General features: G+C 42.3%; 1 protein-coding gene across 7 annotated transcripts in view; it reads left to right on the top strand.

Annotated features, from left to right (window-relative positions):
• Positions 1-269: 269 nt before the first annotated feature.
• Positions 270-22,187, top strand: part of LOC140734874 (suppressor of tumorigenicity 7 protein homolog) — a 191,826-nt gene continuing 169,908 nt past the window's right edge. For 2 of the 7 annotated variants that reach the window (XM_073059511.1, XM_073059515.1), the window contains exon 1: positions 271-501. In XM_073059511.1, coding sequence (XP_072915612.1) covers positions 348-501 — 154 coding nt within the window. In that variant the 5' untranslated portion in view covers positions 271-347. Of the gene's footprint in view, positions 502-22,187 lie in introns of all 7 variants that reach the window. The other 5 variants (XM_073059516.1, XM_073059512.1, XM_073059510.1 and 2 more) reach the window with 4 other exon arrangements.

Below are 22,187 nucleotides of genomic sequence, written 5' to 3' on the forward strand. Positions count from 1 at the left end.
TCCACCTATTCTCCCTCTTCCTCTCCGGTCAGGTCCTCTTGTTCTTTCACTTTTCCGTTGTATATTCCCTTCTGCCTCCTGCATTCTCTTTCCTTACGTGCTCTCCTGCTTTATATTTCACAGTACTGGTTTTCTCTCTCTCTCTCTCTCTCCCCCCCCCTCTCTTTCTCTGTGCACATTGCTTCTGCAGTCTCTCTCTCTCTCTTTCTCCAATAAATGCCCCCTCTGCTCCACGCCAGAACGCTTGTTGCCCCGCTGTCGAGCTCCGTGTCGCTCTGGGGCATTGGGCTGGAGGAAGCGCTGATCCCACAATACACTGGAGTCTCCGATGTGACAGCCCTTGAAACATGGCTGAAGTCGGCAGCAGCAGCCTGGCCGAGCAACTCAAATCGTGCATCGTCTGGTCCTGGACCTACCTGTGGACGTTGTGGTTTTTCCTGATGCTTTTCCTCGTTTACATCTTGCGGGTTCCCCTGAAGATCAGCGACAATCTGAGCACAGGTGAGGTGAGGTGGCGGCGAGGGGGGAAACGGGCGCCAGCAGTGGAAAGTTCAAACTTCTGCGGTTCGGGAGGGAGGGAAGTGAAGCCACGTCCCCGGGAGTGGAACCGGGTCTCGGACAGGCAACGGGATCCGGCCCGCGTTCGCTCCACCGCACCCCCTCCCTGGTCAGTTCCGCACCGCTTGACATTTTGTAAAACAAAACTGAAGTGAAAACCCCGGCTGTGCATAACAACACCCTTCCAGCTCTTCAACAAGGTTCCGGAGCCCACCCAGGCCAACTCGCCCCCCTCTCCTGCAGTATGCCTTTTAGCCCTCTTCACGTTAGATGCCTTCCCTCACTAGTCCCCAGACATTCCCCATCCTGCAACCAGAAACTCAGTCCCTCCCTTTGTACAAATAGGGATCGCAATCCACCTCCCTCCTCGGGTCCCTAAACCCACCCCACCTTCAGGCAGGGACCCCAGTGTATTCCCCACTCATCAAGCTTTGGGTCGATGTAAACTGAGGGGTGGACCCCATATATATCCCACCCCAGCAAAGTCCCAACACAGTCCCAGGTAGGATACCCACTTACCCTACCCCCACAAGGTCCCATACTTGCCCATCACACCTAACCGTTTCCCACGTCACTGCCCTAGTACCATGTCCACCTCTCCCTTCCCCCATACCACTGTCTGTCAACTTCAAGGTGTCTCCCTCTTGAAAAAGGTAACTCAATTCACTACCAAAGCAAGGTTCCCATGTTCCTGATACTCTCCCAAACAATCTGTAATCAGGGTGCACTTACTCTGTCTGGCTGAAAACGTTCAGTGGTTCCCAGATCCACTCCAGTATTCCCAATATATCATCTTCCATCTTCCCCCTCATCTCTGATCCTGATCCATTGCTCCCACCGTCTCTTCACTCTCCTGCCCCATCATTCTTACCCCCCTGCATCCTCCCCATCCTCTGTACATTGCCACACATGCCCACCTCCCCCATATCCTTTTCCACTTCCTCCATCTTCACACCTCTCTTCTCTTCTTTAACCTCCTCTCTCCCCATGACAGTCCCACATGCCTTCCTGAAGACCGCTTCAGGATTCACTGGTACAGTGCTGGAGATTTTAATGACTTTCTGAACGTCCAACGTAATCCCCATGCCGGAGCTGGCCTTTCAAGATTAAAATCAAGACCGTGCAGAAAGTTAATGTGGAATCGGAATCTTTGTTTGCTCCGCAAAAACTTATATTTTATACACATCTAGAACTGGTGGGGAGTGAGAGGGAGAGACTCTGAATGTCAGTGTCCTTTGTGATTGCTACTTTTAAATGCTTGCCTTTAAGTTCAGGATTGATTGAAACTTGGCTTTAAATAACTTGAATTTTTAAGATAACTTGTTCCATATCATTAAATGCGTATTTCTTTGGTAGCCTTTGCGGTGGGCTGGAAATGATTTTTGAAACCTGTAGTGGGGGCAGCTGTTTGGAATAGAACATTTTAAAGCTGTGCACTATTTGATCTTTGGCCTTATTTACCTGCATAAAGCAGTAACTTTTGTCATTTTTTTAAACCAATTCTACAATTCTCCTCTTTGTTTTTGCAATTCAGTCATCTCCATGTTTAAGACTTTTACTCCCAAATGTTCTTCTCACTATATTTTCTTGCTTTGTCAGTCATATTATTTTTTGCTTCTAATGGAGGTTATTGCCGTCTAGCTCTATCTCCTTTACTCACAGACACTGGGCCGGAGTTCATGTGTGTCTGAGCAAACCTGGCTGTTACTGAGATTGTGGGCAAGCCTGGTTAGCTGGTGGTGTGGGCTACAGAGATTTCACATAGCTAGATTGCAAAATATCAGGGCCAAAATCCCCGTACTAAACAGCTCTGGGAATACAGGAAAATGTAAGTAACTGAAAGTTTTGATTGGCTTAAGTTCACTATTTACAAAAAAGCAAACAATTGGTAAATGGCGGGTTCCAACTGCATGTTAGCAGAGGGAAACGCAGCAGTAAGAAAAATGTTTAATTATACACATTAGTGGGTTTCTTGTGCAATTTATGTGGAATGAAAAAAATTCATGATTTTTTTTAGCAGAAGCATTTTAAGGTAATAGTTTATTACTCTGCCTCAACTGCTTGCTCAGATGAAATAAGCTGGTCCAAAACCTCAACGTATTTATTGTTCAATCACAAAATAAGCTTCAAAAATCATATTCACTCCTGTTCTGTTCATAACTGCGGCACTGCAAGTGTCTGCTTTATTCCCAGAATCACTGCACATCTCGCCACTTTATTTGTAGATTTAATTACTCTCCACTCTGAAGTTTGCCGTGCACAAGAGCTAATTCATTTGAAACTTTGCTGCTTATGTGTTGGCTTCACTTCTCATCACTTATTGCCTCCTGTTCTTTGTGTATTCCCTTCAGAGTAAAAACTCATTTATGAATTCCTAGTGGCCCTACTTTCCTTATGACTCCCTTTTTTTCTTGCGGTTTGGGGGTCTTCAATCCCTTTGAATTCATCATTCTGTACATCTGAAATACCAGTCCTTACTTAATGTGCTGCCACTCTGCTATTTATTGAAATAACTTCCATCATTTCAGCTTTGCCTTTTGCAGTTTACCCCCGATATTTTTTTGTTTGCTTTTATAAAGCACATATTTTCAGACATGCTTTCAAGTATCTCTTCTTTTATCTTTTTCCATGTGCGTTCCTGGTCATTTGAGATGTTCAAGATTGAGTTTGACAGATTTTTTTCACATTAGAATCCCAAGGAATGGAGTCATTGAGCCATATATCACGGACACGGGCCCTTTCGCCGGACTGGTCCACGACGTCCAAAATTTAAATAAATAAATAAACTTGGATGTTGTGGATCAGTTGGGCCAAAGGGCCCATTTCCATACTGTATGGCTCCATTTCTTGGTATTCTGACTTGAAAAAAATCCATTAAAATGCTCCATCCACTCTAGTTCCATTTACCAGTGTTTGCCTACTACTACTACTACGTCGACTCAGGCCTAGGGGGCCGGCATCGGGCACGATGATGGACTCTCCACTCCTCCCTCTCCCTCTCCCTCTCCCTCATCAGTGTGTTCAGTTCACCTACATTAGCTGCGTCGCTATCTTCTAGGAGCGTGTTGACCATAGTCTTGGGAGGGCGTCTAGGGTTCATCCTCCCATGCTTGGGCTCCCATGTGATGACTGGGCTGGCAAGTAGCTCAGGGTGGCGTAGACAGTGCCCGGCTAGTTGCAGTCTTCTTGCCTCGATTTTAGTAGTGAGCATCAGTAGGTCATCATAGAGCTGGATGTTCATTGTGTGCTGATGCCAACTCGTGTCAAGAGCCATCCAGAGCATTCGTGTCTAGCAACCATCTAGTGACTTTCACATGGCCTTGGTGAGTGTCCACGTCTCGCATCCGTATGTGAGAATGGACTCTATGAAGATCCTCTTTTTGAGCTCTCTGGTCAAATTCAACCTCCAGATTTCCTTCATGCTGTTCATTGCCCTCCACGCCAGTGCCTTCCGTATCTTTATGTTCTTCTCCGAACCCATCATTCTTGACCCGAGGTACTTGAAGTCAAATACTTTCTTAATGGTATCATTCTTTACGGTCTTGAGAGTACCTTCGTCGCAGTTGAATGCCATGTATTCTGTCTTTTTAGCGTTTAGGTGAAGTCCAACTTTATTGCACTCAATTTCCACTTTTGTAAGTAGCTGCTGTGCTTCCTCTATCTGGTCAGAGAGCTGGACTGTGCCATCTGCAAAATCGAGATCTGTGAGCGTAACTGGTCTGACCCTTTTGGTTCGTCCTGGTTTTATGGTAAAACCAAGCTTGTCATGATCTTTGGTAGCTTGACGTAGAGCGTAATGAAGGACGATTATAAAGATTTAGAAGGTGTTTGCCCCTAGCATTCTAAACATTTCCTATGCATGTACGTGTCCAACTGTCTTTTAAAAGTTGTTATTGTATCTGCCTTAACCACTTCCTCTGGCAGTTCATTCCATAAAAATATCACCCTTTGTGTTAAAAAAAAAAGTTGCTGCTCAAGTTCCTATTAAATTTTTCACTTCTCACTTCAGACGTGTGCTCTCTAGCTCTTGATAATCCAACTTAGGGAAAAAGACTGAGTGCACTTACTCGATCTATGTCCCTCATGATTTTATATATCTCTATAAGATCAGCAATTATTGTCCTACGTTCTAAGGAATAAATTCTTAGTTGGTTCACCCTCCCCCTATAACACAGTCCCTCAAGTTCAGACTGTATCCTTTTAAAACTTGGACACTGTTTTCAGTTTAATAACATCTTTCCTACAGCAGAGTGACCAAAACTGAACACAATACTCAAAGTGAGGTCTCATCACCATCCTGTACAACTGCACTATGAGCTCCCAACTTTTATACTCATTGCCCTGCCAAAAGCCTTCTGCCTGTGACTCCACTTTTCAGTGAACTATGTACTTGTACCCCAAGGCCCCACTATTCTACAATGCTTCTTCGGCCTTGCTGTGAAAGCCCTACTTGGATTTAACTTCCCAAAATACAACCGCTTGAAGTTGTCTAAACGCAATTTGCCATTTCTTGGCCCGCTTTCTCAGCTGATCAAGATCACCCTCTAATTTTTGACAACCTTCTTCAATGCCCACTCTACCATCTATTATGGTGCCATCTGCAAACTTACTAACCAACTTGCTGATGTAGATGACAAACAGCAATGTGCTCAGCACTAACCCCTGAGGCTACAGCACAGATATGTAGGAAATTAGTCTGTTTCTGTTTCTCGGATCGTATGTACTTGTTTTCTGGAATCTGCCAGGTCCAGTAAGAAAAACAGAGAACAGGTCAAATTACAGCAAGTGATGTGGCAGAGACTTGGCACATGGTGAGGATGATGATGATGAAAAAGTCAAAATAAAGTTTATTATCAGAGTACATCCACGTCACCACATACAGCCCTGAGATTCTCTTTCCTGTGTGCATACTTAGCAAATCTATAGAACAGTAACTGTAAACAGGATGAATGGACTACAAACAAATGCAGATATAAATAAATAGCAATAAATAACAAGGATGAAATAACAAAAGAATCCTTAAAAAGTGTAGCTATCCCCTTTTATTAAAGAGCCTGATGATTGAGGGATAGTAGCTGTCCTTGAACCTGGTGGTGCAAGTCCTGAGGCTCATACACCTTCTACCTGATGGCAACAGAGAGAAAAGAGCACAGCTTCAATCTAGAGCATAACTTCTCTTTCCACAGCTGAATATGATTTGCTAAGCATTTTCCAATATTTTCCATTTTTATGAAAAAATTCTCAAGGGTTTTGTTAAATTGAAGTTCTTCTGGAGTTTGAGAGACAAAAAATAGAGCTTGTTTACAGTTTATAAACTGAACAGTGTTATTGGTAGTAAACAAAAAGCAAACTGCTGAAAATGCAAGGGATCTGAAGTAAAAATGCAAAATGGTGGAAATACATGGCTGAATAAGCAGCATCTGTGGAGAAAAAATGATGTTAATGGTCTCGTCAGTGATGTTATCAGAACAATATATTTTAGGGTGCTTTGGGGTGGGGAGATGGAAAGGACAGCAGGGAAGTCGCATTAGTCACAAACAAATGCAGATATAAATAAATAGCAATAAATAACGAGCATGAAATAACAAGAAAAAATAATCCTTAAAGAGTGTAGCTATCCCCTTTTGTTCAGGAGCCTGATGATTGAGGGATAGTAACTGTTCTTGAACCTGGTGGCATTGATCGACATTAGCAGCGAGAGTTTTGTGAAGACTTATTAATGGCAGCTGGTCTGTTTGTAGGTGTAAATTTGGGGAAAATGGAGAATGCAGGAACAGTGAGGTACCAAAAAGAGTAGTTGCTGAAGATCCAAAAATAAAGGAGAATGCTAGTAAAGTCTAGCAAATCAGGTAGCAACTGTGAGGGAATAAAACTGAGTTAACATTATTGGCTGATAATGTTACATCAAAATTGGGCTGTCTATCTGAAAATTTCAAATTCAGTCCAAGCTCTGATGATGTACCAAAACAGTAGATGAGGTGCTTACATTGAGAATTATTAGGATGATGTAATGGTCAGAGAAAAGAGCTTGAAGTTGGATTAAAGTGATGGGTTTAGGGCACCATATCAGATTGAAAGTTGCTCAGTGTTTTAGGCAAACCCCAGCTTCTTAATCTGTGTTTTGCTTCTCTCTTGCCGAGAAGGCCCATTTATGGGCGCAGGGTAGAGGCTTGGATTACATACCTGTTCCCCTTTTTTAAAAAAGCTGCATACACACTTTGAAATAAAACCAGGAAATAACTCAAACATTGTTATGATTAAGCTTTATAAACTTATGTATAAACAGTAGCTACTAAACATCTTTGACATAATTTCTATTTAAACAGTTCTCTTTATTAAGCTGCCTTTGAGCTAACTCACATATATGTAAGAAACATATTTCTTAATATAAGGAGCGACATGTTATATTCTGACGGGGTAGTCTCCATCATAATGGCATGAATATCAATTTCTCCTTCTTGTAATAAATTACTCGCACCCCCCCATTTCCCAATCTGAACTTTTACTTCTTCTCACCTGCCTATTACTTCCCCCTGGGTCCCCTCCCCCTCCCTTTAGAGTTTATAAGACTGTATGACATAGGAGCAGAATTAGGCCATTCTGCCCATCGAGTCTGCTCTGCCATTCCATCATGGCTGATCCTGAACCCCATATACCTGCCTTCTCATCATTATCTTTGACTGATCAGGAAACGATCAACCCGCACCTTAAATATACCCACAGACTTGGCCCCCATTGCAGTCTGTGGCAGAACATTCCACAGATTCACTGCTCTAGCTAAAAAAAAATTCCTACTTACCTCTGTTCTAAAAGGTCACCCTCAATTTTGAGGCTGTGTCCTCTAGTTCTGGATGCCCCCACCAGAGGAAACATCCTCTCTACATCCACTCTATCTAGTCCTTTCAACATTCAGTAGGTTTCAGTAAGATCCCCACGCATTCTTCTAAATTCCAGTGAGTACAGGCCCAAAGCTGCCAAACGCTCCTCATACATTCATTCCCAGAATCATCCTCGTGAACCTCTTCTGGACTCTCCCCAATGATGCCACATCCTTTCTGAGATATGTGGCTCAGAACTGTTGACAATACTCCAAGTGCAGCCTGACTAATGTCTTATAAAGCCTCAGCATTTTCTCCTTGCTTTTATATTCTATTCCTCTTGAAATAAATGCCAGCATCGCGTTTGCCTTCTTTACCAAAGACGCAACCTGTAAATTAACTTTCTGGGAGTCTTGCAGGAGAACTCCCAAGTCCCTCAGCACTTCTGATGTTTGAAACTTCTCCCCATTTAGATAATATCTGGAATATTGTTCCTTTTACCAAAATACATTACCATACATTTCCTAACACTGACAAAGGGTCTCGGCCCGAAACATCGACTGTACTTCTTCCTATAGATGCTGTCTGGCCTGCTGCGTTCCACCAGCATTTTGTGTGTGTTGTCTGAACTTTTTTTGCCCATTCTTCCAACTTGTCTAAGTCCTGCTGCAATTGCATTGATTCCTACCCCTCCACCTATCTTCTTATCATCCGCAAACTTTGCCACAAAGCCATCGATACCATTATCCAAATCACTGACAATGTGAAAAGTAGCAGTCCCAATACTGAAGTAGTGACCCCTGAGGAACACCACTAGACATTGGCAGCCAATCAGAAAAGGCCCCCATTATCCTCACTTGCTGCCTCCTGCCTGTCAGCCATTCCTCTATCTATGTCAGTATCTTTCCTGTAATGCCATAGGATTTTATCTTATTAAACATCCTCGTGTGTGGCACCTTATTAAATGCCTTCTGAAAATCCAATTAAATGAAATCCACTGCCTCTCCTTTGTTCACCCTGCTTGTTACTTCCTCGAAGAACTCTAATAGATTTGTCAGGTAAGATTTCCCTTTACAGGAACCATGCTGACTTTGATTTATTTTATCATTAGTCTCCCAAGTACCCTGAAATCTCATCCTTAATAATAGACTCTTAACACCTTTCCAGCCACTGAGGTTAGGCTAACTGGCCTATAATTTCCTTTCTTTTACTTTTCTCCCTTCTTAAAGAGTGGAGTAACATTTTTGCAATCTTCCGGTTGTCCAGGACCATGCCAGAATCAAGTGATTCTTGAAGGATCATAACCAATGCATCCGTTATCTCTTCAGCAACCTCTCTCTAGTACACTTGACCAGAAAAGTATTCGTCCCCCCCCCTCGGATTCAAATGCAACCCCTCCCTTTTGTACAGGTCACACCTGCCCCATAAGAGGCCCCAATTATCCAGAAATCTGAATCCCTGCCCCCGCCTCAATTCTTCAGCTACGTGTTTACTGCCACCTAATTCTATTCCTATCCTCACTGTTGAGTGGCACAGGCAGTAACCCCAAGATTACTACCCTTGAATTGCTGCTTCTCAGCTTCCTTCTATGGTCCACTCTCCTCTTCTATCAGAATCTCTCTTTTCAGCCCTTGACCTTTCCCACCAACCCGGCTTCACAAATCACCTCCCAGCTAGCCTCTTTCACCTTCCCCACCTTTTTTATTCTGGCATCTTCCCCCTTCCTTCTCAGTCCTGAAGAAGGGTCTTGGCCAGAAATGTCGACTGTTTTTTCTTTTCCATGGATGCTGCCTGACCTGTTGAGTTGCTCCAGCATTTGGTGTGTGTCACCCAGTTAATAGACAAGTTTTCCAGTGGACTAACCAAATGAATTCCTCCAGCATCTTCTGTGAGTCACTTTGCATTTCCAGCATCTGCAGACTCTCTGGTGTTAGTAATATTTCCCATTTGTCCCTTTTCTTGTCTCACTCAGAATCTTGTACTTTCAAATAGATGCAGGCATCCTTTTGAAACTTTACCCAGCCACTCCGTGGCTGCTGAGTTATAATGCTTGAAAGTGAAATATTTTCTGCTGATCCTGTCTTTCTTCCCACTTTAATCAAACTGGGATCACAAATAAAATTAAACCTCCATAAAAGGCTGTTTATCAGTTGGTGACTGCAGTGAATTAAAGGAAATCCTATCTAGTTTGAAGGTGATGACCTTAACTTATCATTTGCAAGTCCTCTGGCAAGGCTTCAGTCATGAGGTGTTTCAGAGGATGATTCATCCACAATGCATTTTCATAATCATCAGTTTTTAACTTTCCCCCTTCATGATACAAATCATGCCCAAGAATGAAATTAAATTTGCATTATGAAGGAAGGAGAAAGCAAAGTAGGAGAAGTTTAGTTACAAATGTATACCCTGTTTTAAGACCATGCTTTATTTTATTAATACAGTTATGTTGTTGGGTATTTTATTTTCTGCAGACTTTCTCAAAATGCAATAAATGTTCCTTTAATTACATTATACAATCGAGTATTTCATTTTTGCTGTTTAAAATTAAAATTCAGTTGATTGATAAGTTAGACTTGTTGAATTAGCCAATTGGATTTGTCTTGGGAACATTCTAGAGAGCGCAGGGAAAAGAATGGGGGAGCCACTTTTCTAGGGAGAGTGGGGGACTGATGAAGGAGAAAGGAAGCGGACAGCGAATGTAGCAGATGAACATGGTGAAGTGCCCGTATGGAAGGACAGATACCGCTGTAGGAAAATCCTCATGCAGTCAGTGGTCTCACGAAGAATGTGCAGATAACCTTTAGTTAGCTAGTTAGCACACAACATTGGAGAAAGTTCAACGTCTTGTTCCTTGACTGTGGCGAGGATATTTATTTATATTTCAATTGGACTGGCTTTTCAGGCAAAGCCATTTCAGTACCATTACCATCGAGTAAATGAAGTGAAGCAAACTGGATTGATTGTGCACCAATGAACTCTAATGTTTATGTGTACATTATAGACTATATATATATATATAGTCTATAATGGTCCTTTTCTTTTGTATTATATACTGTTATTGTGTTTGTTGTAGTTTAAAATATTTGTCAATACAATTTTGAGCTGGTGTGAGTTAAATTATTGATTCCTGGTGAATGGTAAATTTGCATGTGCGTGTAAGTGTTCATACAAGTAATTGCCTTCATTTTCCTTTGGAAGGTTAATTGAAACTTTTATGATTGATTTACCCAAATCATATATACCCTAGACATTTTTATTTAATGGAAATGACCTCTTTCATTGCTATTCCCATGCATTATTGAGTTATGTTGCTGTTAGCTCATATTCACAGTAACAGCTACTTCATTATAAGCCTACAGTGAGAAGGTTACACAGAACACCGACAGTATTTAAAAAATGAAGCAAGAGTCCTGATTGCATGCTGTCTTTAGTGGGTCATTTCTTTCAATCTTTGAATCTTTATTTCCTTTAGATATACTGAACTGTACTGATTTTATATATATATATATGTATATATATATATGTATATATATATATATATATATATATATATATTAGATATTTAGAACTTCCAATTCTTACAGTTCTGGAAGAAAGAAGCCTTAACTCTAAAACAACCTGAGGTATTGGGTTAAAGTGAGAATCTCAACCAGACTGTTGAAAAAAGAATATAGATTCGCTTGTCAGGAGATATTAAGATTCAAACATTCAAAGTATATTTATTATCAAAGTATGTATGCAGTATACCACCCTGAGATTCGTCTTCCTACAGTCAGCCGTGAAACAAAGAAACACCATGGAACAGGTTCAAAGAAAACATCAAACACCCATGTCCTTACCTTAGAAATTACCTAGGGTTACCCATAGCCCTCTATTTTTTCTAAGCTCCATGTACCTATCCAGGAGTCTCTTAAAAGACCCTATCATATCTGCCTCCATCACCATCGTCGGCAGCCCATTCCATGCAGTCACCACTCTCTGTGTAAAAAAACTTACCCCTGACATCCCCTCTGTACCTACTTCCAAGCACCTTAAAACTGTGCCCTCTCATGCTAGCCATTTCAGCCCTGGGGAAAAGCCTCTGACTATCCACACGATCAATGCCTCTCATCATCTTGTACACCTCTATCAGGTCACCTCTCATCCTCCGATGCTCCAAGGAGAAAAGGCCGAGTTCACTCAACCTATTCTCATAAGGCATGCTCCCCAATCCAGGTAACATCCTTGTAAACCTCCTCTGCACCCTTTCTATGGTTTCCACGTCCTTCCTGTGGTGAGGTGACCAGAACTGAGCACAGTACTCCAAGAGGGGTCTGACCAGGGTCCTATAGAGTTGCAACATTACCTATCGGCTATTAAACTCAAACCCACGATTGATGAAGACCAATGCACAGCAGCTTTGCGTGTCCTATGGACTCGGACCCCCAGATCCTTCTGATCGTCCACACTGCCAAGTCTTACCATTAATACTATATTCTGCCATCATATTTGACCTACCAAAATGAACCATCTCACACTTAACTGGGTTGAACTCCATCTGCCACTTCTCAGCCCAGTTTTGCATCCTATCAGTGTTCCACTGTAACCTCTGACAGCCCTCCACACTATCCACAACACCCCCAACCTTTGTGTCATGAAAGGAATGGAGGGATTATAGATCACCTGTAGGTAGATGGGCTTGGTTTAGCTTGGAATCGTTGCCAGCATGGGTACTGTGGGCCCCAGGGCCAGTTCCTGTACTGTCACAAGAAATCTGGAGCAATAGACAAAATGCTGGAACTCAGAAGAACTCTGCTGAGTTCCTGTGTCATACTGTTCTACGTTCTAAATACTGTACAGGATTTGAACAAATGGCATAGATGGTAGTGCCTGAGATGGTAAAAAAGTACCTCAGTATATGTGTTGCTTTGGATTTCCAGCATCTGCATATGTTCTCATTCTCAGCATATTAGTTTCCATTTTGGGAGAACCCTATCACTCAGAAATCCAGTAAGAAGATCAGGAGACCTGTTTTGTTAGCCATAAGGAATAATGGGACTGTGGAATGTCTGGTGCAGATAGCATAGCCGTACAAGCAGTTCCCCAGGCTGTGTACAGGGTTCTGTTCCTGAGAGTTGTTTGTAAGCTGAATTCGCAAAATGAACAAAAACAATGTGTGGGGGAGGTCCACAGAAACATCTGTGATGGGAGAGAGAGCAGGCTTGGGAAGAGCAGCTGCCAGTAGCCTCACTGACTCAGTGAGTGAGTCTGTTCAATGCTCCTTGCTCTGCTTTGCTTCACCCAGCCTCTGATGGTGTGGTCAGGCTGTCGGGGAAGTGAAGACCCCATTTCCACCTGACAGAAGATGCCTGCAGACTTGTAGCAGCTGGCAAATCCATCCCTGTCCATCCTATTGGCCTCCCAAATGTCAGTTCTTACATATGAAGTGTCCCTAAATCAGACTTTTTTTTGTAATAATTTGGAAGAAGTGTAGCTTGGGTGGTTGACGGTTGGATTGAGTTGTTCTGCAATCTTGCCAGTTTACTTGCAGATAATGTCACCATGCGAGGAGACATTGTCAGTGCGCTGTTGATTGTGGTGTGTCCTCTGAATGTTGGGCCTACATATGCTTTTCATTCCACTGATTGGCTGTGTGGCGAACTTTGTACGTTGTAACTTGGAATTTTGCCCACATCAGCTCATAAGTAGGATCGAGGTCTACATGCTTGTTAACAGAATTATTTGCGGAAAACCATGCTTCTAGCAATGCTCTGGCATGCCGCGTGTTCACTTGTGCCATGACATTTACGGATGGCCTGTCGAATTTGTGCCCTTCTCGATCTTCATGGGTTGAGACTAGGGAGAGTTGGTCAAGCCGCTTCACAGCCATTGATCCTTGTGTATAGTTTTGTCAACGGTGGGTCCTTGTGAATAGTTTTGTCAACGGTGATCAACCCGATGTAATGAAACAAGTACCACAGTTGATTCTTTTCTACCTTTATTAGTAGCAAGCTACGAGAGAGAACCCTGCTTCTGTACTCTCACAGAGTCAGCCACGGAGGTCTCTCTGCCAAAGCACAGAGATACAGAGTTTTTTTTACCATCTTTGTCACATATGCAGAACACAATTCTTTAGCTACCCCCCACAGTCACATGCCCAGCAACAGTGATAGTCCGAGACAAAGACCATTTGATCACCTCAAACAGAAATAAAGTTCAGACACCCAGAACAATGTGCGCGATTAGATGATTGAAAGCAAAATATAATTAGGTTACCACCTCCTGCAAGTGAGACAAGGATACCAGCGGCGTAACTTAACGGCTAATTTCTTACATGTCAGCAGGACAAAATTAACTCGTTACCATCTTAGTTTTCTCCCAGTTTGGCCAACATAATGTCTACTGCAGTCCCCACATTGGATTTTGAATTCCATATTAGTTGTGTTTAATACTTTGGTTTGTTCTTTTGGTCTGGAAATTACTCTTCTCAATGTTGCTGTTAACTTATGCATAACTGAAATTCTATGTTCTTGGAGCAGTCAGGACGTCATTTCCAAGATATTTTGAATATATGAGACCTTGTATTTTAGAAGAAGCTAGTTAAATGCATGAGTAAGAGAGGAATAGAATGATTGTATGAGATAAAAGTACAATGGGAAGAGGTACATATGGAGTGTAAAAATAAAAGCACCAACCTGTTCAGCTGAAAAGCTGGCAAAGTGATATAACCCCTTGTAGACCACTTGGACCTGGGCACAGGGAGTACTAAAGATTTGAAAATGTGATACTAAAATAGATGGAGTGTCAAATATTGAGGACTTCATCCAGTAAGATAGGTTAGCAACAGTCAGTTTAAGTGGCTAGACATGAGTAAGTGTTTTGGTTAATGGATATTGGTTGAAACTATGTATTTCGTGAAAATACACAACGAATGGGTGAACAGGGTTGTCTCTGAATTCAAGTTGTGATTTTATTGTGCAAATTCAGATAAAACTCCAAATAGACAAACAGTATTTTGCCCCTAGTGTCTTGATGAAAGCTCTCAGCCCAGAACGTCGACCGTGTACTCTTTTTCCATAGATGCTGCCTGGCCTGCTGAGTTCCTCCAGCATTTTTTGCTTGTTGCAAACAGTATTTTGTTTTATTTGTTATGCTTTCGAAAGCTATTTGCTCATCCATATCTGTGTTAAAAGGATAGTTACCAAACATTATTTTTTAAAAATTGCATGAAGTTTAGAGCTTATTTTAAATGTCGATGTGTCTAACATGCTTTGGTCAGGCTGTGATGAGACTACTGTGTGCATTCTGAGAACTCAGTCTAAATCTTGTGGCACTGACAAAAAAATATAACAAAAGAACAAAGTTCATTCAATCAGTAGGCACTTTTTTGTGTGCAGTAATTGTAATTTATTAAAACAGTGGTCTGGATTTGAAGCCGATTTCTTTGCACACTGTCCTATCATCATCTGTCCATTTCTGTGTAGTTTGTTACTCTGCACAGCCTTAAATTATGTGGCAGAAGTTTCTCTTCTACTGGTGAGAGGAGTTTCCATGGTGGTGAGAAGTTGGCTTCAGGCCCTGTCATGTTATCAAATATGACTGACAGTTGCTATAAAAATCTCAGTCAGCTTTCATTGCCTCAGCGTTGCACCAGGTAATTATTGATTGTGACTGGGTTGAGTGAAACAGGATTTTGATGACTTATTTATTTATATCAGCATTTTTACTTACTTTCTTGTTCTGGAGCTGCTAAAACAGGAATGGCTCTCCTCTGCTCTTCTCCCTTGTCCTCTACCCTGCTACTTCTTCCATTTCCTCGCCGGCAATCTGATGATCTGTTTATCTGTAACTCTCAAAAGTGGTGCAGCATGCAGGGTGAGGTTATACCACAAAGAAATCGATTCTTTCTCAGCCATTTTCGAGGTAATAATATTCCTGAGAGATGGTGCAGCACTTGGAGATCACAATAATTTATTGGTGGTGGTGGTGGTGGTCTGTTGTGACATGGAGCTAGACGGAGAACTAGCATGAATGCAAAAACAAAGCCACGACTGGACCCTGAAACCCCAGGATCAGGGTCATCATCTGAGATAGCATGCCCTAATCTGTGGGTTTAGCCTGGATAAGTTCTGTCCACTAAGGTGTGAATGAAAATGCACCTACCACTTCCTCTGGCCGCTCATTTCATATTCCCACCATCATCTGTGTGAACGAGTTGCCCCTCAGGCCTGCTTTGAATTTTTGTCTGTCACCGTAAGTCTGTGCCCTACCTGACACTGGGAAAAAGACTGCAACTATCCATTCGACCCATAGCTCTCATAATTACATAAACCTCTATATGGTGTTCCTGAGCCTCCTTACTACAGAGAAAACAGTCCCAGGTCTTCATTCTTCTCTGCACTTTCCCTACATTAATCACATCCTTCCTGTAGCATTGTGAGCAGGACTGCACACTGAGATTCAAGTGCAATGTTACTAACGATTGGTGACATAACAATTCTTGTAGTTAGTGCCAACCAAGCATAACTATAAATTGTCTTCACCATCCAATCTACCTACGTTACCACTTTCAGGGAACTGCCTTTCAGACATCTCCCTGTTAGACAAAACTGTCCATTCACTGTGTATGCCCTGCCCTGGTTCACCTACCATTCCTTTGCCCACTTTCAATTCCATCTATGGAATCCTCTGCCACAGGAAACAGTTGAGGCCGGTTCATTGGCTATATTTAAGAGGAAGTTAGATATGGCCCTTGTGGCTAAAGGGATCAGGGGGTATGGAGAGAAAGCAGGTACAGGGTTCTGAGTTGGATGAACAGCCATGATCATACTGAATGGCGGTGCAGGCTCGAAGGGCCGAATGGCCTACTCCTGCCCTATTTTCTATGTTTCTATGTTTCCCAGTTCAGTATAGATCTTGTTGTAACCTTAGGCAATCTTCACCTTTCATCCACAGATTTACTAGTCTTGCTAACTACATTTGGCAATGTAAGTATAGATACACTTAAAAATCTACTTCCATAGTTGGCAGAGCAAATTGGGATATCCTTGAAGGGAGATTTAATGGAAATCTTTATCTTGTTGCATAATACTTGGAAGCAACTGATTGGGACAACTGTTACCAGTGTTTCCGCAAATAGCAGACAGATGTGGATCTTTGTGATTTGGGATTTATCCACCAAATAATTCAAACAGGAAGGTCGGGCTGTGAGTTGTTGCGTAACAAACAAATTGAAATATTCCGAAGACCTTATTTTGGAAATTCTGATGTTAAATTTTAATTTACTTCCTGTGAAAATTTGTAAGTTTAGATCTGAAGAAGTGTTCAAACAATTATCCAGGAAATTGTTATTTCTTCAAATCTGGTGTAGTGCTTACTCTGCAGGTATCAAAAGTGGCAGAATCTTTCTTGCTGAAGTAGTTTCAGAAGATAGCCTGCAATTCTTCTCCCCACCTCCAAACCACTGCCCATCCCACTATCCCCACCCAGGTAATGGTAGCATGAGGTTTATTGATAGTAGGTGGTAATTAGAGCAAGAATGATCGCAGAGTTAGAGGATTGGTAAGCTTTTTAAAAACAGCAGAAGCAACTAAAAAAGTCATTAAGAAGGTAAAGATGGAATATAAAAGTAAGCTAGCCAATAATATTAAAGAGGATACCAAAAGATACATAAAGTGTAAAAGAAAGGTGAGAGTGGATATCAGACCACTGGAAAGTGGTGCTGGAGCGGTAGTAATGGGGGACAATGAAATGGCAGATGAACTGAATAAGTATTTTGCAATCAGTCTTCACTATGGAAGACACTAGAGGTATGGTGGAAGTTCCAGGTATCTGGTCATGAAGTGTGTGAAGTTACCATAACTAGAGAGAAGTTTCTTAGGAAACTGAAATGTCTGAAGGTAGATAAGTCACCTGGACCAGATGATGTACACCCCAGGGTTCTGAAAGATGTCGCTGAAGAGATTGTGGAGTCATTAGTAATGATTGTTCAAGAATCACTAGATTCTGGAAAAGTTCTGGACAACTGGAAAATTGCAAATATTACTTCACACTTCAAGAAGAGAGAGAGAGGCAGAAGTAAGGAAACTATAGGCCAGTTAGTCTGACATCAGTGGTTGTTAAGACATTGGAGTTAGTTCTTAAGGATGAGGTCTCAGGGTACTTGGAGGCACATGATAAAATAGGCTGTGGTCAGCATGGTTTCCTCAGGGGAAAATCTTGCCTGACAAACCTGTTGGAATTCTTTAGAGAAGTAACAATTAGGATAGGCAAAGTTGATGTTGTGTACTTGGATTTTCAAAAGACCTTTGACAAGGTGCCACACATGAGGCTACTTAACAAGCTACAAACCCCTCATTTTACAGGAAAGATTCTAGCTTGATAAAGCAGTGGTTGATTGGCAGGAGGCAAAGTGCTGGAATAAATGGAGCCTTTTCTGGCTGGCTGCCAATGGCTTGTGGTGTTCCACAGGGTCTGTGTTGGGACCAATTCTTTTTACGTTTTATGTCAAAGATTTGGATGATGGAATTGATGGCTGTTTTGCAAAGTTTGCAGACAGTATGAAGAAAGATGAAGGGGCAGGTAGTTTTGAGGAGGTAGAGAGACTACAAAAGGACTTAGATAATGAGAATGAGCAAAAAAATGGAAGATGGAATGCTGTGTCAGGAAGTGTATGGTCATGCACTTTGGTAGAAGAAATGAGAGGTTGGTTATTTTCTAAACAGAGAGAAAGTAAAATAAATGGAGGCGCAAAGGGATTTGGGAGTCCTTGTGCAGGATTCCCTGAAGGTTAATTTACAGTTAAATCTGTGGTGAGGTGGCAAATGTAATGTTAGCATTCATTTCAAGAGGACTAGAATATAAAAGTAAGGATGTAATGTTGAGGCTTCACTGAGCAGTTTTGGGCCCCATGTCTTAGAAAGGATATGCTGAAATGGGAGAGGGTTCAATGAAGGTTCACGAAATTGATTCCAGGATTGAATGGCTTGTCGAGTGAAGAGTGTTTAATGGCTCTGGGCCTGTATTTACGAGAATTCAGAAGAATGAGGGGTGACCTTGTTGAAACCTATCGAATGGTGAAAGACCTTGATAGAGTGGATGTGGAGAGGAGGTTTCCTATGGTGGGAGAATCTAAAACCAGAGGACACAGCCTCAGAATAGAGGGGTGTCCTTTTAGAATGGAGGTGAGGAGGAATTTCTTTAGTCAGAGAGAGATGAATCTGTAGAATTCTTTGCCACAGGCAGCTGGGGAGGCCAAGTGTTTATGTATATTTAAGGCAGGGGTTGATAGATGCTTTATTGATCAGAGCATGAAGGGATACAGGGAGAAGGCAGGAGATTGGGGCTGAGAGAAAAATTGGATTAGTCGTGATGAAATGGTGGAGCAGACTCAATGGGCCAAGTGGCCAAATTCTGCTCCTATACCTTATGGTCTAATTAGTGTGGCATAGAATTGACAACAGGTGAAATTGGGCTATAGGTCTGTTATCAGCAAAATGCAATACATTACCAACTCCTCGGACATCTTGTGTATTTCTAATTTTTATAATGCACCCCTCATTGTTGTTGACTGCTGATTTCTGCGGCATACATGGACTCGGGGCGTGGACTATATTTTGTGGCTGTATTTTACTGATATCTTACATGTGCTTGTTACCTTGTATGTGCTAAGTGTGCTTTGAGCTGTGTGTGACAGTTGGTACTGAGTTTTGCACCTTGCCCCCTGAGTAACGTTGTCTCGTTTGGCTGTAGTCACGGGTATTCATTTATGGCCGAATGACAATTAAACTTGAATTGAATTAATTGGCAGCTATGCTGTCAGCTGTCCAGACTGTAAGCTCTGGAATTTCCTCACCAATATCCTTTCATCGCCCTACCTCTTCTCCTTTACCCTTAACTGAGAATCTGCCCCTTCAACCAAGTTTTTGCCCTGATGCCCTGCAGTCGAACAGCACAATGTCACAACTAGTAGAACTACTGGCCCACTGCGCCAGGGACTGCAGGTTCAATCCTGACCTGGGATGTTGTCGCTGTGGAGTTTGGACCATGTGGGTTTCCGACAGGTGCTCTGGTTTGCTGCAGCATCCCAAAATCATGCCTGGTGGTGGGTTAACAGGCCACTGTATTGTGAATTGTGTAATGGGGTGGAAGAAGCTGGAGAGAGTTGACAAGAATGTAGTGCAAATTTTTTTTAAAAAAGGGATTAATGTATCATTAATATAAATGGTGTTTTGTGGTCAGTGTTGACCGAATGGCCTGTTTCTAGACCATTATTTTCTCTGACTCTGATGACTGCTTTCGTCAGGAATTGGCATGTGGAACTCTACCCCAGCGTGAGAGAGAACTTTTAGGATTTAGATGGAAATCCAGGTTTGCTTTGTTTTGCGAGATGGTATGTTTTTTCTCGAAGTTGCGTTAATGTGGAATGTGCTGTGTTGAGATTCGAGCAGCAGCAGCATAAGGCCTTTTGTCTGAATTGCAGTGAAATATCACAAACGCACTCTCTCTCCCCCTTTCTCGTCAATGAGACATTAGGGGAAAGTTTTGCACAGCTGCCTTAACTGGCACTTCTCCTCACGACAAGACAATCTTGATACAAGTGCTTGCTAGTCCATGTTGGTTGCTTCGCAATTAACGTTGACTTAGCCCTCGGGAAATTTGCCATGACATTTGAAAATACCACTGCCTAAATAGCTGGGAAGTTTGTGGGTATTTTGGCTTGCATGTGCTTGTTTCTCTTTTTTGAAAAAAAAAGCGTGCAGATCTGAATGTGGATCTTCAGGCTAATGGATATCTTGGCTGGGTTTGAACAAGATGGAACTATTAATGAACATCTGCCATATCAGCAACTGCAGAATGAGAAAAATTAAACTGTTGCATGATTAAGTCACATCCGGTCCTCTGTAAAATGCTTTATAAAAGCTCTGGGTACTACTATTCTAAAAATCCCAAACATAAAATCATTATATGTTTATGTTCTCGCTGTTTTCATTTTTTGTTTTATAATGGATCTGTCGTACACATAATCATGTATTCTCAGTACTTATGGAATCGAGCCTGTTTTCTTAACCTAGTAGTAGCCCATTCAACATGTCACATCTAACACTATTTTCCTTATCCCTTGATCCTTCCGTTATTTATTAATCTATTGATAGCAATTTTGAATGGTTAGTGAAGAATTTCAAACAGTCATCATCCTCTGAGTTCCAAATCATCCACCCCTTATTGTGAGCTTCACACTTGTTAGCTTAGAGGACCATTCTCCCCAGATCACTCTGTCAAGATGCCGACTGGCTGCTTCTGGGTTATAAATGCCTGACTTATGGTCATATCTACATATGAACCAGCTTCCATCATATTGTCAAGTTCAACAGTCTGATATATGTACATTCTCTCTTTCTCTCCCTCTCCCTCTTCCCCTTCTTCTCCCTCTCGCTCTCTCTCCCCTTGCCCCTCCCTTCTCCCCTTTCCCTTCCCCCTCCCTATCCCCTTCACCATCTCTCCCCCTTTCCACTCTCCCTCTTCCTTCCCCCTCTCCCCCTCCCTCCCTCTACTCCTCCCCCTCCCCTGTTTCCCTGTGCCATTTCTGCCATGTGCAGAAGTTCGCTGATGACACGGCCATAGTGGGGTGTGTCAGGAATGGACAGGAGGAGGAGTATAGGAAACTGATACAGGACTTTGTGAGATGGTGCAACTCAAACTACCTGCATCTCAATATCACCAAGACCAAGGAGATGGTGGTGGACTTTAGGAGATCTAGGCCTCATATGGAGCCAGTGATCATTAATGGAGAATGTGTGGAGCAGGTTAAGACCTACAAGTATCTGGGAGTACAGTTAGACGAGAAGCTAGACTGGACTGCCAACACAGATGCCTTGTGCAGGAAGGCACAGAGTCGACTGTACTTCCTAAGAAGGTTGGCGTCATTCAATGTCTGTAGTGAGATGCTGAAGATGTTCTATAGGTCAGTTGTGGAGAGCGCCCTCTTCTTTGTGGTGGCGTGTTGGGGAGGAAGCATTAAGAAGAGGGACGCCTCACGTCTTAATAAGCTGGTAAGGAAGGCGGGCTCTGTCGTGGGCAAAGTACTGGAGAGTTTAACATCGGTAGCTGAGCGAAGGGCGCTGAGTAGGCTACGGTCAATTATGGATAACTCTGAACATCCTCTACATAGCACCATCCAGAGACAGAGAAGCAGTTTCAGCGACAGGTTACTATCGATGCAATGCTCCTCAGACAGGATGAAGAGGTCAATACTCCCCAATGCCATTAGGCTTTACAGTTCTACCGCCAGGACTTAAGAACTTTTTAAAAGCTATTATTAATGCTTTTTGAGATAGTGATTTAGATGCTTATCATATTTTTTTTACTGAGTTAAGTATTGTATGTAAGTAGTTTTGCTACAACAAGTGTATGGGACATTGGAAAAAAAGTTGAATTTCCCCATGGGGATGAATAAAGTATCTATCTATCTATCTATCTATCTATCTTCCTCTCCCTCTTCCCCTCTCCATTTTCCTCTCTCTCCACCCTCCCCCCTCTCACTCTCCACCCCGCCTCTCTCTCAACCCTCCCTTTTCCATTTTAAATAACTGGAGAGTATTTCACAATACTGGAGAGGTATGATTGCTATATCGAGTGATTTTTGTCTATTTTCTGACTTGAGAACAAAATCAGTTTATCCTAGTAACTGATTTATAAATTAGGGATAGCATGTTTTCCTGTCGCAGTGAATGAAGATTAGCCTACTCACATGCTCTCAGGGATCCTCTTGGAAGAACGTGTTGATCCAGCGGGTGATTGTAGTCTGGAACATATGCCAGAATGAGTTGGAGG

This window comes from Hemitrygon akajei, chromosome 10, assembly GCF_048418815.1.
Source record: "Hemitrygon akajei chromosome 10, sHemAka1.3, whole genome shotgun sequence".
Lineage (NCBI taxonomy): Eukaryota > Metazoa > Chordata > Chondrichthyes > Myliobatiformes > Dasyatidae > Hemitrygon > Hemitrygon akajei.